The sequence below is a fragment of the Dryobates pubescens genome, chromosome 27 (genome assembly GCF_014839835.1).
Source record: "Dryobates pubescens isolate bDryPub1 chromosome 27, bDryPub1.pri, whole genome shotgun sequence".
In the NCBI taxonomy this organism is placed as follows: Eukaryota; Metazoa; Chordata; class Aves; order Piciformes; family Picidae; genus Dryobates; species Dryobates pubescens.
Genome location: NC_071638.1, coordinates 14771231 through 14787797, shown reverse-complemented (window position 1 = coordinate 14787797; position 16567 = coordinate 14771231). Strand labels below are relative to the sequence as shown.

The following is a 16567-nucleotide window of genomic DNA, read 5'->3' as shown; positions in this document are numbered from 1 at the left end:
GGTATACAAAGTCCTTGGAAAAATCAAGCATCTTCCCACCTTTTTGTCTGTTTATAAGATGTCTTTCACATGGTCATTTTTATGCACTGATTCACATATTAATAACTTGGTTCTGTAAAACATTCTTTAAATGCCAATAGATTCCTAGAATGTTTGGTGGTGGTGGTTTTTTTTAAACCAGCTTTCTATATCCCCACCTTCAAAAAGTACTCTGTTCTTTTCTAGTTAGATATATGCCATGGAGGAAGTAAGTCCATTTCATTTATTACAAGAAGTAAAGCTTAAATAAAAACCAAAATCCATTTTCATCTCAAAATATTCTCATGCTATTGTGTCCCCACCCTTCCCTAGTGGAGCTGCTGCCAACATTTTTCAGCTTTTCTGGTTTTGTCTCTGTGACCCTTGAGCAGGGTTCTTCAGTTCCAGTTTCAGTGACACCCAAGGGGCCTCATCATGCTGCAAGGGCACTCAACCATCAGCAGAAAAAAATAAATATGCACCACCTGAATGCTTTGTTTGTTTGTTTGAAATAAAATGTAAAGCTGGCTACGTCATTTGTTCAAGTGGTTGAGTGAGAACTTACTAAGTAACTATTTACTGCCCCATTATCCCTGCTGCTGGAGAAGGGTGGAGAAAGCGAGGCTGGGTGTATGGAATAGCAAACAGCTCTCCTAACTCTTCTCCTCAGAGCCTGCCTCAAGGTCCTCTTTCACACTCATTCCTGCAATAAACTGTAGGAGTTTCATTTTTAAACTATCACAGATTGTCACAGTCTGAGACACAATTTTGCACAGAGGAAAAAATACTTGTGTTGAAGAGCTTCCCCACTTCAGTGCAAAAACAATATGAAAAGACAGTTAATGGTATCACTGATTGATAGCTTTACTGATTTGTCACTGCATAGTTGTGCACATCACCCATTTAAATCAGCAAAATCTCATTGGTACTCTTACTTCATCTTTCCTGTCCTCCTATGGTGGGGCAGACAGTGCCCCACATGTGCCTTGGGTTGCACTGTGATTTTGGCACCAGCCATAGTATTTTTGTTTAATTACAAAATGCAGTGGGCTGGGACAACCTGGTGCTTTCTAACTTTTATCAATGAGACCTGAGTTGAAGCAGTCTGGCATCTTCCTGTCCTGGGTACAAGTACAATGAGCTGGAGTATTAGGCACTCCCTAACCACACCTGCAACTCCTGATTGCCTGGGAAAAGTACTGAAAATCCTCCAGCCTAGATCATAGCCCACTTTGAACACTGCCAAGATTGCCTGTCAAGAATAATGACCACAGTGAAGAAAGGTACTGATTGAAGTCAATCATCTTCTGACCTTATAAACACTGATCCTAAACAAGGCCCCTTGGAGCTCCCTGGGATTGCAGATGGCTGTGTCTTGTCATCTCCTCCCTGAGCCAGGACATCTCTCAGTGCAGACTCTGACCATCCACTGGTAAAGATGATGAAGGGAAGGACTATGTGCAAATACCAATGAAAGGGGAGACTTGTAAGCTGATGAAGGGAGATGTGAGTAATTCATTATAGCTGGATTTTGGAAAGTCCTAAAGATCACTGACTACCAAAATTTACTATAATCTGCAGAAAACTAAAGCATCATAGGTTAACATTTTATCTGTATATCTCTCTCTGGGTGATTTTATTGAATGCTTATCTAAATCGCTGTAGCGATTATAACCAACTCTTGACTCGTTCACCATTGCTATATAACCCTACAGCCTAATCATATGATTTTTCATAACAGTGTTAATGAATTTTAAAATGCTGCTAGCTGTTATATAGGATCCACAATGCTATGTTTAATCACTATCACCGAAATTCCTGTACCCAAAGTCTCTTACCAATAAACTGCTGACCAAGTCTAGGACTAAGTTTGGACCTAGCTGCACCTAGACTCCTCTCTAAAAGGAAGTTTAGAGAGCAAGGGGGTCCTTTCTGAATCTCATTACAGCCCAAGCCCAGATGGATTTACCTTTGTATATTTCTCCCAGACAGGAAGTAATAGACCAAACCTCAACATGAAACCTCATTAAGTTGCACTTTAAAAAGTTCGTATTAAAATCACTTTTGCTGGTATCTTTGATGATGATTCTGTAATTGACTTAAAACAGCCACCTGTGGCAACTCCTTAACATTCCATCCATTGATTTTCCGAGTCAGCCTAACGAGACAGTGGGACAGGAGTACAGTGTGTTATTTTTGCACAGAGTGTAATGTAACTAGGGTTTATTCTTGATTTGAGCCTTCAGGCTCTATTTTAAAATGAATATGGAATGGGAATATATTCTCTTAGTGCTAATCTCCAGGATATTGTTTTATAAGGAGCAAAGTATGGCTCAGTAGAGGCTGTCAGTTATGGCAGATTTAAAGTATATTTGTCCCAGGGCTGCCACTCTGATTCAGTTTTCTATTGCACTCATTATTATTTGTGATCAAATGGGAACCTAAAACGACTAGCTAAAACCTCTGTGCTGTGGCACACATCTTAATTTGTGGTAATAATTGAAGCTGAGGGACTATATGAGTGCAAAATGAAGCATTTGTATGCATGCAAGATTGAAGCCTAATTGAACAGTTTCACTCGTTATGTAGATAATTCCTGTCTAATGGATTAAGTGTCAGATTGGTTGGAAAGATCAGTGTTTGCATAGGAAAATGACAGTATAGTGAGAATGTTGACCCTTTTAGGCACATGAGTTCAATATTTTATCTTACAGCAGAGCAAAGGTCAGTGGCAGCTACAGTAATGCAGTTTTCTGAGTCTCTTGGTACTAGTCCCTTAGAAACCCTTATGCTTTTTGCCTAGACTCATAAATTAATGACATCTGCTACTCTCACTTGTGGGAGCATGCCGATTTCCTAAGGACCAGCTTTAGAGCGTTGCAGTACATCCATAAACACTATCAGTGCAATTCACAGGTAAGAGAAACAAGCAGTTTCTTTTAAAGCAAACAGAGATGTTGCTACTAATTCCTTCCTGAGACTGATCTTGCTGAAGCTGAATTCCATCCTGCTGCTACCGAAGGACATAACTGACCCAGTTTACTGTGCAATTCTCTTATAGCAAGAGCTAAATGGTTACCGTGGCTCATGTGTCAGGGATTCTTGGGCCAAGACAGCAAATCACTGATTTTACAGATGTGGCAAAGGATACTTAAGTATTTGTGCCTGCAGTTGAATATGGTACTATTTGAACAGAGTAATCTTTGACCAGGTCTTGAGAGCTGGGAAGGTAGTGGCCTGTTTTCTTGTGATCCAGGACCACATGTGACGGGAAGAAAGGAAGTGGCTTTCGTATTGACTGTTCCCCACCTCTGTTAAAGGTTCTCTTGATGCCAGCATTTTGTTCTTGAGAGGGTTGTCCCCGTCCTGTTCCTAGGGTGAGCTCGCCAAGTCAGATTCTGCAGGGTATTGACCCTACTTCCCTTTTGCTTTCATCTTTTGCACCACATCAAAATCATGCCAAGAGCACTAATGGCAATTCTGCAACAAAGCTGTTTAATCGATGCCTCTTGGCCTAGTGGTGCACAATATATTTATTCATATATCAGTGCTGATTACCTAATTTCCTATTATTTTCCCCTCTGTAAATTCCCAAAGTAACCCTGCTGTTTCATAACTGTGTAACAACTTTTTATGTTCTGGGAGGATGGAATTCTGTGCTTTTCCTCTAAACCATCCTTGTTTTTTCTTTGCATTGGCACATTGTAAATTAGGGATTTCTTTTGTCTTTATGCTTTGTCTGTGGCATATCAGTTTCCTGCTACTGGCCTTCAGTGCAGATGAAGTAGAGAGCTTAAAGAATACTCAGATTTTAGATGAAGTGTAGTGTGTACTTATGCATGACAAAAACCTGAGATGTATGCATCTTCTTTTGAAAGGCCTTTTGCTTTCAGTGATGACAAAATGGCTAGACTTGGGGCTCCACTTAGTACCAATTATAGTAAGATAATAAATAGTAGAAGCTATTTCAATTCAGTAGGGAGAGGGACAAAAAGATGAAACCAGGTAAATTCAGATTAGAAGCAAATTTGTAACAATGACAGTAATTAACCAGGGAAAGCCACAGAGTTGTGTTCTCCCCCAGTGGCAGCCTGAGCTGCCTCCTCCCTTAGCATTGCCCAGCGGTGCACCTTCTGTGATTTGCAAGTGGTCAGGGATGATGAGCACCCTAATTTAATGTGGGCTAAAACCTACAATGGTCTCCTCAAGCATACATGCAATGCACAGAGGACCTACAAAATACATCCTCTATGCACTGTATCTATGTAAAAAACAGGAGTAAGAGTAGTGCCAGGAGATAAAACCCCAGTTTAAGCAGGCTCCACTCTGAGTTTTGCAAATAAAACTGGGTCATGTACACAATGCTTTCATTAAATACAATTTTATCAAATACATTTTAATGAAATAAAATCCTTACTTTCATGTTTACTTACTCTGTAACAAGCAATCTGCCTTACAGGTTCACCAAGCCAAACAAAGCCCTCACTCCTAGGTGTTTACTTCCATTTTCCTGTTTGTGTTGCTTGATGTATGTTTTTCTCCATCTGTGTTCACACGATAAGCATTGTTAGTGCCAAGCCTTCCACCTTTCTGTCCCAGTGGGGTACAGACTTTCCAATTATCCAGCCCTGCTGTTATAAACTGATAAATTTATGGCATTGTAATCCCACATTAGATTACCACAAGGGAGTCCCTTACCTGCTCTAGAAAAATACTTTAATTAGTGGCTTTTGAGGTCTAAGAAATTGCCTTCATTTTGCAAATCAAGGAAGAAGATGTCTCTCTCCCTACTGTTTTTCTTGACATTAAAGAGATGATTTATAGGTTTTGATGGTATTTCATTAAAAATAACTGAGCTCTTGTTACCCATTACTGTCAGCTTTGATTAGCTTAGATACGGCTATGACCGTATTCTTCCTACATAATTTATATCCTAAAAAAACCCCATCCTCTTTGAATATAAAAAGTATTCAGAGGAAGATTCAGAGTTGCCAGAAGAACGAATTTTGGAAGTGATGTAAAACTTTCTTTCTACCTCAAGTAGCAACGCTGTGGCAAGAGCAGGCTGTCTGGCCTTTGCCTATTGCAGAGTTTTATACATCCTTTGAAACATTTGGTGATGGCCACTCTCATAGACAGGAAACCAGATTAAACAAATGATGGGACAAATCCCACACTAAATTAATTATTTTTAGTTGCAGGAGGTTCTTGTGACATTTCTTTACTTAATACGTCCCCTTGCAGCTGGAAGAGAGCTGCAGAACAGGCTAGCAAGCTCATTACCAGATTTCCAAGAAAATAAAGCACTGAGCTACCTTTTTTTTTGTTAACTGGTAAACAAATGAAAAAAAAATACATTACTAACTGATTATTTTTATTTTGCAGTCAGATAAGTAATTTAAGAATCTACAGACTTCCACCTATTTTAGTCATCCTGAAGTACAGTTGTTGCATGACCATTACAGGCCTCACCCAGCTTCATAGGAATGCATAGTCATGAGGGCCAGACAACACTTCAGAGGACTTGCATGAAACCCATGCAGGTGTTTACCTTCAGATTAATATTCCTTGCAGGAAGCTGAACACAAATGGCTGTATTCCACTGGTCAACGTTCTCAACAGCAGTCCACCACAAATCAGGCTCACATTTTGCTTATTTCTATTTCTCAGATAAGACAAGCAATAACTGTATCAAGAATTTCTGGAAAAAAAAAACCAACAAAGTGCTTGGACTTGATTTTTTGGTTTTTTTTTCTAAAATGTGTTTATTAAGAAAAAGCTTTTTGCATACAAAAGATAGAGGGAAGTAAACAAACGTAGTAGAATTCATTACCTCATGTAATGGCTGTACAACTAAACACAGTGACAAAAGTTTCGGAACACCTAAATATTATAAAAAGCCACCTCCAAAATGAGACTCTGACAGAGCTAGAATGAGACACAAATGTGACCAACATTAAATAACCATGAAGCACAAGTATGTAGAAAGATACAGCAGTATATCACAAGAGGCCTCATGCCAGAGGATATTCCTCTGTCACTAGTATGCCTTTAACAGAAAAAAATCAGATAAATGTTAATTCTTTAAGAAATTTCAGCATCTGGTGTATCCTGCAATTTATTACTTATTTTCCCAACTTTTCAAAGCTGGAAAGGCTTTTACAATTTTGCTTAAAAAGAAACTCTGATGGGATGGATGTTTTGTTTTTCACACACTCTTAAATCTTGTTGCTTTGTCAATCTTGTAATTGCCATTGGAAGACACATTTTCCAAAGGATTATGTGAAGGAAAACAAGGCAATGAAGAATATTGAATTCAAAGCAGTGAACTGAACTGAATACTCCGGCACTGCCGTCTGTGGCAGCCTTTGCTAAAGTTTGCAGAAGACTAAGTGACCTGCCACAGTGCCTTCTGGACACCTTCCTGTAACTTGGGACAAATTCACCACACTCCACCAATGGCATGGTTAGGAGTACCATCGATGGCATGGTTAGGAGTACTATTGGGAAATAAAATCATCTCACAAATGGGCATTGTGCAGATTACGAATACACACATGGGGAAAATAATGAGAACAGACACTTTAATGGCAACAGAAGACAAAGATTTATTTTTAGAGACTTTCAACTGCTGTTGACTGCTTGAGAGACATCCAGTAAATTTGTAAGATCACCACAGATATGACTACATACGCATATTCTGTCTATCTCACTACCAAGCCCTCTCTTCATAAAGGCACTAACTATAAACAATATGAAAACAAACAGATAAAATGCCAGGAACAAAAAAAGTTGATTCTTTGTATGGACTTCTATGTTTATGTTTGTATACATTCATGCTTTAAGTGTATGATTGTAAAATTAAAAGTCACCTTTATTTTGGCAATACAACTGATAAAATGAAACATGCAGAATACAGCTCGATGGAACTCAGTGCATAATTTTGTCAGAATGAAGCAGTTCTTTATCATCCTTTCGAGTTGGGAATACATTCATATTACAAGGCAAAATAAAAGCCCATCCAAACCAGACAACATCTGTCTTTCGTATAATGTATCTGCTTTTCTCCTCTTCTTCAATGTCTTTGGATAGTAAATTCTATGTCTGACCACAGGTTAATTGTATGGTTATATTTTAACAGTCTTCACAGTACAGCAAGGCAAGGCAGAGCTGCCCATATTCACTGTTCTATCTCCAGGCTATCCATTTTTAAGTCAGGGGGTTTAAAGCTAATCACTTCTTCATAGGTAAGTTCTGTAGAGAGAGTGTAAGGGAGAAAGAAGAATTAGGTGATACTCTCTCAAAAGAAAAATATTCCAGACAAAGCAGTTCTATGGAAGCACGTGACTTGCAGTTTGTATTTCCAGCCTTCTTAGAGTCCAGATCCAAAACCAGACTGCATTCCCAAGGAATCCTTTCATTAACTTCAGACTACAAATTAGATTCACAAACACTGTTATGGTACAACATATCTGTCCCCTTTGGTTAATTACTAAAACACACAGGCCTTGAAATGGAAACATTAATTATGCTGTCAGATGACCTGCCAAAGTGACGTAATGAAAGACAAACTATAATGGAAAATGGAATCTCTGACAGCATTCAAACAGGTTTTAATATGTACACTTTGAACTGCAGAGAACGTTCTTTATCATCTCTCAGTCAGTTGCCTTCACTATAAATCACTAGCAATTCTCTGCTAATGTCTTGGGACCTAGGCTTTGGAGGTTTTTTATGTTTTACTGTTACCAGCTTAAGGTCCTCTGGAAAAAAAAAAATCTCTTAGATTTAACAGTTCTATCTTCATAAAGAGTTTCGCCAGAAACATGGATTCCTTGCTATTTTACCCAGCTTTAGGAAGAGCCCTTTAGCTTTTCAGGCCAAAAGTCACATCCTGTTTTGTGCCTTGGACAGTAGTGGAATATGTTGTCAGCAGCTACCTCCTATGTATTTTCTCAACATACATATTGTATTTTGAGGACCAAATCCTGTTTACACATAAATATGTGGCTAATAGTGCATTAGTTCAGGTTCTGTTTTCCAAACAGTGATTTTTAAACCGTATAAAGTGTGTGCCTATCAGCTTGTTTAGTAAACAGATCTGAGACAGCTGCAACACCTGCAAATGGACCCAGCGCTCCTCTAAAAAGCATGTGAAACTCTTGGGGATGAATCTTGCTCAATCTCTGGCAGTGCTATGCCGTAGCATGGTGTATGGGTGTACAGTGACTAGCACGCCAGCTTCAGTGAAGGTTTCTTCTGTAAGAAATTTTGTATGCAGAATTCCTGGGGTGGAAGGAGTCATTAGGTGACTCATTCAGTGACTCACTTGTGGCTATTAAGTAGCATCTGGCCACAGGCAGCCAGGCAGGATCTGGAGCGGTCCTGACTGAAGTCACAGGAAGCCAGCATCAAATCAAGACACCTGAATTTATATTAGAATTAATTCCTGCTGGCTTTACACAGTGTGTTCATGAAACATCTTACCTGGTTCTTGTGACACTTACTCAGCAGATAGTAGAGGTATTATGCTGAGATATGTGCAACTGGAACAACAGTTAGGGAGAGGTAAGTGCATAGCACTCAACTAAATACTGTGCTCTGGGCTACTAAAATATTGAAGTATTTTCTTACTGATAAAACATGTCAGAAGGAAATCTATGAGCTTGGGTTGCAAGCTCATAGTGTTGCAATGGAGGCCAAGGAAACAAATGCATAATGTGCAATACAAAATGTCCAAAATCTCATTTTACCTTGGTGCTTAGTCCCTGTTGGGATCAAGCACCACTGATTTTTAATTTCAGCAGAAAGAGAGGGGAAATATGCTACTGAAGCCTTGAGAAATTGGGTCAGTATTTCATCAACAATGCAAGTATATTATGCAAATGCTCACCTATTATGCCATCTTACTTAAACGTGGCACATACCATATTTGAAAAGACAAAGTTGATTTCCCCAAGTTCATTTTATCCAGGAAGGAGAGCTGCACATCCTATGCCAGTTTCAAGATTCTTGTCTCAGGCCCTTTACCCCCCAACTGGATAAAGAAGGAACTTGACTGTAGTTCCAGCAAGGGTAGCTGATGTAGAAAAATATGATAGTGTCCTTCCCATGTTCTCATTTCAGCTCAGAAAGCGTTAAGCTAAGATTGTTCCTGAAATAATTTCAACCAAGTTTCATCATAAACAGAAATCAGCTTCCTGACTTGGAAACTGTTAAACCTTCCTGGTAAAGACTCAGCTGAAAAACAGCACAAAACAAATCATTCACTGCTAAGTACAGCAGTGAACTGAACGTGCCTCTTAGTAAACAAGATGTATGGGTGGTGCTGTAAGCTGCCAGGTTTTGCAAAGGAGAACATGTGTAAGGACTAAGCAATACCAGTCAATCATCCTTGTCTGTACAAATGCAGCAGGTTTCTAGAAAACTCTTTTCAGAGTTCTGGGAGGTTACTTTATGGTAGAGAGACCCATGACCTCACTCCTCTCTTTCTTTATAATGCATTTGCTTGTCTTCCCTGCAATGGCTAGGCTAAAACCTGGCACAAGTGGAAGGGCATAAGTAAGACACAGGAGGTCAGTATTTTTCATCATAGGCCTGCCCACTGTGGTAATGAAGTTTTGTAAAATCTTTTTGGAGTAAAACTTACAGCATATATAAATAGAAACAGAAGAGCATTTATTTTATAGAATACACATTTAATCTTAAGCCACAGAAAGGACTTAATTGATAAACAAGAATGGTTAGTTTTAGAAAACATTACTCTCAATTTAAAATATCTAGTAAGGAACTGTTAGCATAGTATGTCCTCATTAGGCAATGATGAAATTGGACTGTATTTTTCAGTGCATTTGCAAACAATGTTTAGCTACATCACTTCCGTGACACTGTAGCATAATGTAATCACAATGCAAGCGTGGAATTAACCAACAACAATGAAAAAGGTTATTGCAGTATTTCTCAAGGATGAATTTTGGGGTGTCACTCCCAAGTAAAATCATCAACTCTTATCTTCAAACAAGATCAATAGCATGGTTTATCTATTAATTCCAACTACTTGGCCATCTAATAAATGATTAACAAAATACATATCTACATGGAAAATATTAATTTCCCATTCTGAGCAAAGCTAGATCAGAATCTCAAATACTGTCATTTGCTGTAGGACAGTTACTTTAGCTGAGGATCTGACCTAAAAAACTAAAAGCAATAACAAATGTGGTTATCTGGTAGCTAGCATCAGCTTTTACTCAGGAGTAAACCTGCTATAGGGAATTTGGTTAGGTGATGACAGCGTAGGGGAAGGGAGCATAATCCAGAGAGGAAACACAACCCTTTGCACCTCTCCACTCCCACAAACACATACATGGACTTATCTTGCTTCCCTGAGCCTTAAAAGTTCAAATTGCTCTGGTTAGAAACAGAGGAAAACTGTTAATTAAGTGAGGTTTTGCTCTGCTTCATACATTAACCACTGTGTGCAGTTCTGTTACCTTTCCATTCATCTATGGTTCGCTCCTTATTCTCTATTGACTCATCGTAGAGCTCAGCCTCAGGTTCATCATCTGGATCGTGATACTGTACAAAGTATGGATGTGCAAGTGCTTCTGAGGCAGTAATTCTTTTATCACTGTCTAATATAAGCATCTTCTCAAGAAGATCTACAGCTAAGGGAAAAAGAGAAACACAGCTCAAAGCCAGAAGAGACCATCTACTAATAAAAGAGAAGGCAGCTGTTTACACACAGGCTATTCTCACTCACCTTAAACACAGCTAACGTTATTGACAAACCCACAAAAGTTAAGCAGTATAAGTTTTGAGGATGTTATACTGTGAACATGCTTTTTCAGAGCTGAAGGAAGGTTCTGTTTTGCTTGTGGTATGCACAAGGGTTCATTACAGTTTATTTGATACCTGATTCACCTCTTGAGACACCCAAAGTCTTCATTCTGAAAAGATCTCTGTGCTTAAAAGTTAAATATCCTGTGTTGTGTTTTAATTAGCTGTACCAATGAAATCATCAGATGAAAGCCACAAAGCATAAAGGAACAAGCATAAACAAGATGCTTGAAGTTGACAGCTGCAGAGCATTAGAAGAGAGATCTGCAAGACCAGATTTTATTTTACAGGGAAAGTTTATCCTAACTGTTTAGAATATGATATAAAACCAATTTTTAGTGCTTTCATATAAGCATTGTCATTAACTTGCCTTTATAATATTAATATGTAGCATGATCTCATTTACCTCCTGCAAATAAATCCCATTTTTTACAAAGAAACAATTCACTTCTACTTGTATTTGTAAAAGTAAAGTTGTATTTTAATACATAGAAAGAATTCAAAACATTTTAACTCATAATATTTCCCTATATACAGTGTTTCAATGTGTACGCAGTGGAACTGACCAGGCACTCTAGAAAGACGTCATACCACATGAAATAGTTCAGAGAAAAACATCTCTTACAAAGGCAGAACCAATTGGTTAGGTGTAAAAACAATTGTGCAGGACCAGATCAAAGGCCTTTCTAGACTGGTATCTTGTGTCCCACAATGGCTAATCTATTCCTCACTCAAAAGGGTCATTCAAACCACTATACTTCCTGATATATCCTTCTGCTCACCAGCAACTTACAGCTCATGGCCTCCCTGAGCCAGAAATGATGTCTTTAATCTAGACTCAATGACATTAATTTATTCCTGCTATATGTAGCTGGCTTTTTGCTTTTCATGCACATTTTCCTTTAGGAGGTTCCAGTAATCTTCACCAGAAACAAAAGACACTTGAAAGCAAAACAGTCTCAGGATGAAAGGTTAAGCATGTTATCTTCAGTGGTCTGATCATTATCATGTGGGCTCATATAGCAAAAGAAGGGTTGAGTTCCTATGTTAGTGAAAGATTTAATCTATACCAGTCTGACCTTCTTACCTAATGGATTGGCACCACGAAATACTGCTTTCAAATCCTGTTGAGGCATATGTGGAAGAGATTCAATGTATTTTCTCGCCTAGGAATAAATCAATATACATACCACATACATAGAGGTTAAATTTTGCCCAAGAGTAACCACATCAATAACCATATCAACTCTAAATAAACAGACTTCTATTTTGTTGTTTTGTTTTGTTTCTTATACATGGGAATCCTTGTTTACATGAAATAATCATGTATGACTTTTAGACAGTCACTCCTGTATATTGCACAATAAGCAAAGGAGTTTTACACAGCTGTATTTTACTCATACTTGTATTTTACATTTTCACCTACACTTACTGGTTCATTGCAGCATATCCCCAAGGAACACAGGCATGTAATGTTCAACCTGAAATTGCAACCTAAATCATTGTTAAGTTATCCTCAGATAAGTGGTACAATCTGAACTGTGCCCTTCCTTCCTCACTCTCCTCTCTCAGATAGTAGCTTCACTAACCAGAGAACAAGTCCTGATACTCCCAGGGTGAAGATCTTCAGATGTTTAACATAATTTATAGTTTGCCTTGTCACTGTGGCTGAGAAAGGCTCATCCAAACTCAGCTAGGAAGTGCCTACCCGTGTATCAGACCCACGAATTGCCAAGCCACTCTCCATGATATTTGAAAGGTCCTGGCAGTTAGGTGAGGTCCCTAGTAACTGGAAGAAGGGAAACATTACACCCATTTTGGAAGGTTTTAAAAGGGTAGAAAGGAGGATCCTAGGAACTACCAACTTGCCAGCCTCACCTCTGTGCCTGGGAATATTATGGAACAGATCCTCTTAGAAGCTATGCTATGGTACATGGAGGACAGACTGAAAGAGTTGGGGCTGTTTAGTCTGGAGAAAAGAAGGCTCCGAGGTGGCCTTCCAGTATCTGAAGGGGGCCTACAAGAAGGCTGGGGAGGGACTTCTTAGGATCTCAGGTAGTGATTGGACTAGGGGGAATGGAATGAAGCTGGAGGTGGGGAGATTCAGGGTGGACATGAGGAAGAATTTCTTCACCATGAGAGTGGTGAAGCCCTGGAATGGGTTGTCCAGGGAGGTGGTTGAGGCCCCATCCCTGGAGGCTGGATGAGGCTCTGGCCAGCCTGATCTAGTGTAAGGTGTCCCTGTCCATGGCAGGGGGGTTGGAACTAGATGATCCTTGTGGTCCCTTCCAACCCTGACTGATTCTATGATTCAAGACAGTCAACATGGCTTTACTAAGGGCAAGTCCTGCGGATGGCCCTGCTTACCGCAGGGGGGGTTGGACTAGATGACCTCTAGAGGTCCCTTCTAATCAAGTGCATTCTATGCACTTTTAAAACATGTTTGTGTTACAGGGATGTCTCCATGCACTCTTCGCAATCAATCCTGTTAGCAGACTATCTGCAGGCGGCTGACTAAGCAGCTTTGGTCTACTGAAGAGAGCAAAGGAAATAAAAGTTCCTCATACCAAGCAGCTCCGTGGTTTCAAGTGCAATATCAGTTTCCCAGTTTTCAATCTATCTTCTGAGCTATCATATAGAGACTATAGAATACTCTGACATATCATCTGTAAAATTCTAAAACTACACTTTGGCAAACATATCCTGGTCTCTATGCTATTGTCTCTGCCATCATCTCAACTGATGGCACTATGATGAACTGACATAAAATTATCCTAAATCATTACACAGCAGTCTCCTTTCAAACTGTTCTAATTTAACAAGGCAGATCTATATATTTTTCAGGATTCTTGTAAGATGTAAGCATATTCTATCAAAACTCTAGGCCTCCTTTAGAGACATTTCAGTTTTAATAAAAGCAGCAAGTCTTCACAAAAGCAAAGACAAAAGCAGATACTATCTCCAACCTATTAAAATTATGTTAGCATTTTCCATTTCTACTATGGTTCTGACAGTAAAGCTTTCTATAAGGATGACATTTTTCTTAGCTGCTGTAGCCAGTTAAGTGGAGAATGATGTTTAAAGACCAAACACAGGTGTTGCTCCATCTGTTTTATGTCCCTGAAGTTCATAAAGGCAGCAAACACCTGCTAGAAGGTCAGGGTGTGCAGCTCCTATCAGTTAAGTCTTCCAGGGCATTAGCTTAGACATATGTATAAACAGCAGACAAAAAGAGCTGTTACACGCTCTCGCATGGAAGCAACAAGGTAAATTTATCTTGTGACAAACATCTGTGGATTTGTGGATTATTTGTTTCTGCATAGATATCAATAAACATCACTAATCCAAACATGACTGAATAAGGTCAAAATTATCACTAGCCTTGCCCAGAAGACCTATTGAAGTATACTTACAAACCTGTCCCTTCTGCTTATAAATTCACCACGGAAACCCAACCAATAGAACCCAGAGATTCAATTTATTCTGAAAATAATGAAATGCAATCACCATTTATACTAACAGAGACTGACAAAACAGCTAGTGTTGAAACATCCCATGAAACTGAACTTTTAGTTTCCAGTTCTTTAATCCTCTACTTATAACTCACAATAGGCTTGGCATTTCAGAAATCCTCTGACCTTGCTGTTAGAGGAATGACAAAAATAGTCTGGGACTGAAAGCTGCATTAAGAAAACCTAAACAGTAAGGCCAAATTACAAGGTAAAGAAGAACTAGAATGAAGGAATAAACTAAACCTTCCCTTATAAGAGGCAAGTGCCCCCAAGCAAGGCATGTATCTCCTTTGATACTGCTCCTCTAACTAGGCAGCAACGGCCCAGAGGTGACCTAGCAGCATTCCCATTCACTAACTTATTTTTTGCGTTCTTGCTATGCTCTAATGGTGCAGTTAGCCCCAGTAAAATAGTATCCAGATTCCAGTAGCTCACTGATGTGTGCTCTGAGGCACAATAAAGACAAAAGCAGATGCTATCTCCAGTAAATATTTAAGGTGCTTAATCTCATAACCAAAAAGCTCACAAAGTGACTAGTTGTGGGTAAGTCACACGTTTGTGTACACACCTCTGAATGTGTTACTGCAAAAACCATAGGATCCGAATGACGCATGAAGGCTGTAAAAGGACCTGCACTTAAGGCAGCAGTCTGAGATTTGCTGGTTGATCCAATCCCTGGCACAAGGATAGATCCTCCTCCTGCCCTGGCCATTCACAAGTCCTGGGTACACACAAACCCCAGGGCTGTGTGGTGGCCTGCTCTGATGAGGTGTTGTTATGCTTTGACCTTCCAGAAATACCATATCTGGCTCTCCTACTGCTCCGGCTTGCACACCAGTGTATTCATTCGTAAGTTCCAAGAAAACCCATCAATATACACACAAGCTGAAAACAGAGGTTTATACAGAAAAGGTTTAAGAAAACAGTTCCAGCTCAGAAGGCATTTGTGGGCTGTTGTTTATCTCAGTTTTTACACTGTGCCCATCACCTGCCTTTATCAATGCCACATCTCATTCCTCAGTGAGATATCAATGGCTATTGCTTAAAGTGAATCCTCTAAGTGTAGCTTTAGCAGAGAAATGAATTGGAATTTTTTTATTTACTAAATTTCTATTTTAAAGAAGTCATATGAAGAGTTAAAAATCATATAATTAACTACAGATTTTATCATGAAAGTGAACCTCACACAAGCATCCAGAGAGAACAAATATGAATTTCAAACTGGGGATCCAAATAAGACCACCCATGCAGAACTCTGATTTGATTTCTGATGTATCTGTTTAGATCACTTACAACAATGGAAAAATACAGAAATGACAGACATAATATTTAATAACAATATAATGCTCTGAACTGAGCATCAGTTTGAATACATTGTAAGCATAGCAGTAAAATAAAAGATCATCAGGACCAATTACAAAAGCAATTTCAAAACCTGAACACACGAGAAGAAGTATCAAAATGAACCCAGCTAAGATACCTCTAAAAAGAGAATTTTTAATTAATTTTTTTTTAATTTTGACAAGAGAGCTCATCTTGAAGTGTTTGCTCAGTTTCAATAGGAGCCCATGTGTAACACAATCGGTGACATAGGATGACAATTAGAAAAAAGAATGATAGAAAGTTGGTCAACCAAATGTGGCTGTGAACTCACATGTTCTGATGAGATCTTCTTCAGAAGTTCAGAACTGGGTGTTCCCACAACTTCCATTATTCTCTTTAGTTGATCGATATCTGCATTATTTCAGGGAAATGAACAGCACAGAGTCCTTCTGGGTTTAAACAATTAATGAGCTTTCATGCAGACAGTCATGATGTAGTCCATGGAAGGAAACCAATTCATACCTGCTTAAGACTAGTCTTGGGAGTATCAGATTCTCTGATGTACTACATGAACCTCTCAGGTGTATGTGAGAAAGGTGCATGCAAAATACTGCCTTCCTGTCCTAGTTCCCAATTTAACATGTTCTTAAACTTGAATTTAATATCACATTTACGTGCTAGCGACCTGAGGGAGTTCTGAAGAACAGTTTGATATGATTCACCCCATAGGGATAAATCACTAACCTGTGGGATGGCAGGAAAATTGTCATTTAAAGAATTGTTTTACATCAGTCTCAAGATTAAAAACACTGAAAATGTTCATTTTTTTTTTCGTTGTCATATGAGATATATAAAATGTTTTCCATAGAGACTCA

General features: G+C 39.0%; 1 protein-coding gene across 2 annotated transcripts in view; it reads right to left on the bottom strand.

Moving 5' to 3' along the window:
* Positions 1-5778: 5778 nt before the first annotated feature.
* MAPK11 (mitogen-activated protein kinase 11) overlaps positions 5779-16567 on the bottom strand; it is a 32408-nt gene continuing 21619 nt past the window's right edge. Inside the window, exons 9-12 of one of the 2 annotated variants that reach the window (XM_054173806.1) lie at positions 16024-16103; positions 11945-12023; positions 10512-10685; positions 5779-7272 (exon numbers count right to left, since the gene is read on the bottom strand). In XM_054173806.1, the coding sequence (XP_054029781.1) occupies positions 7199-7272; positions 10512-10685; positions 11945-12023; positions 16024-16103 (407 nt within the window). In that variant the 3' untranslated portion in view covers positions 5779-7198. Of the gene's footprint in view, positions 7273-10511; positions 10686-11639; positions 11800-11944; positions 12024-16023; positions 16104-16567 lie in introns of those variants that run through there. The other variant, XR_008462914.1, reaches the window with a different exon arrangement.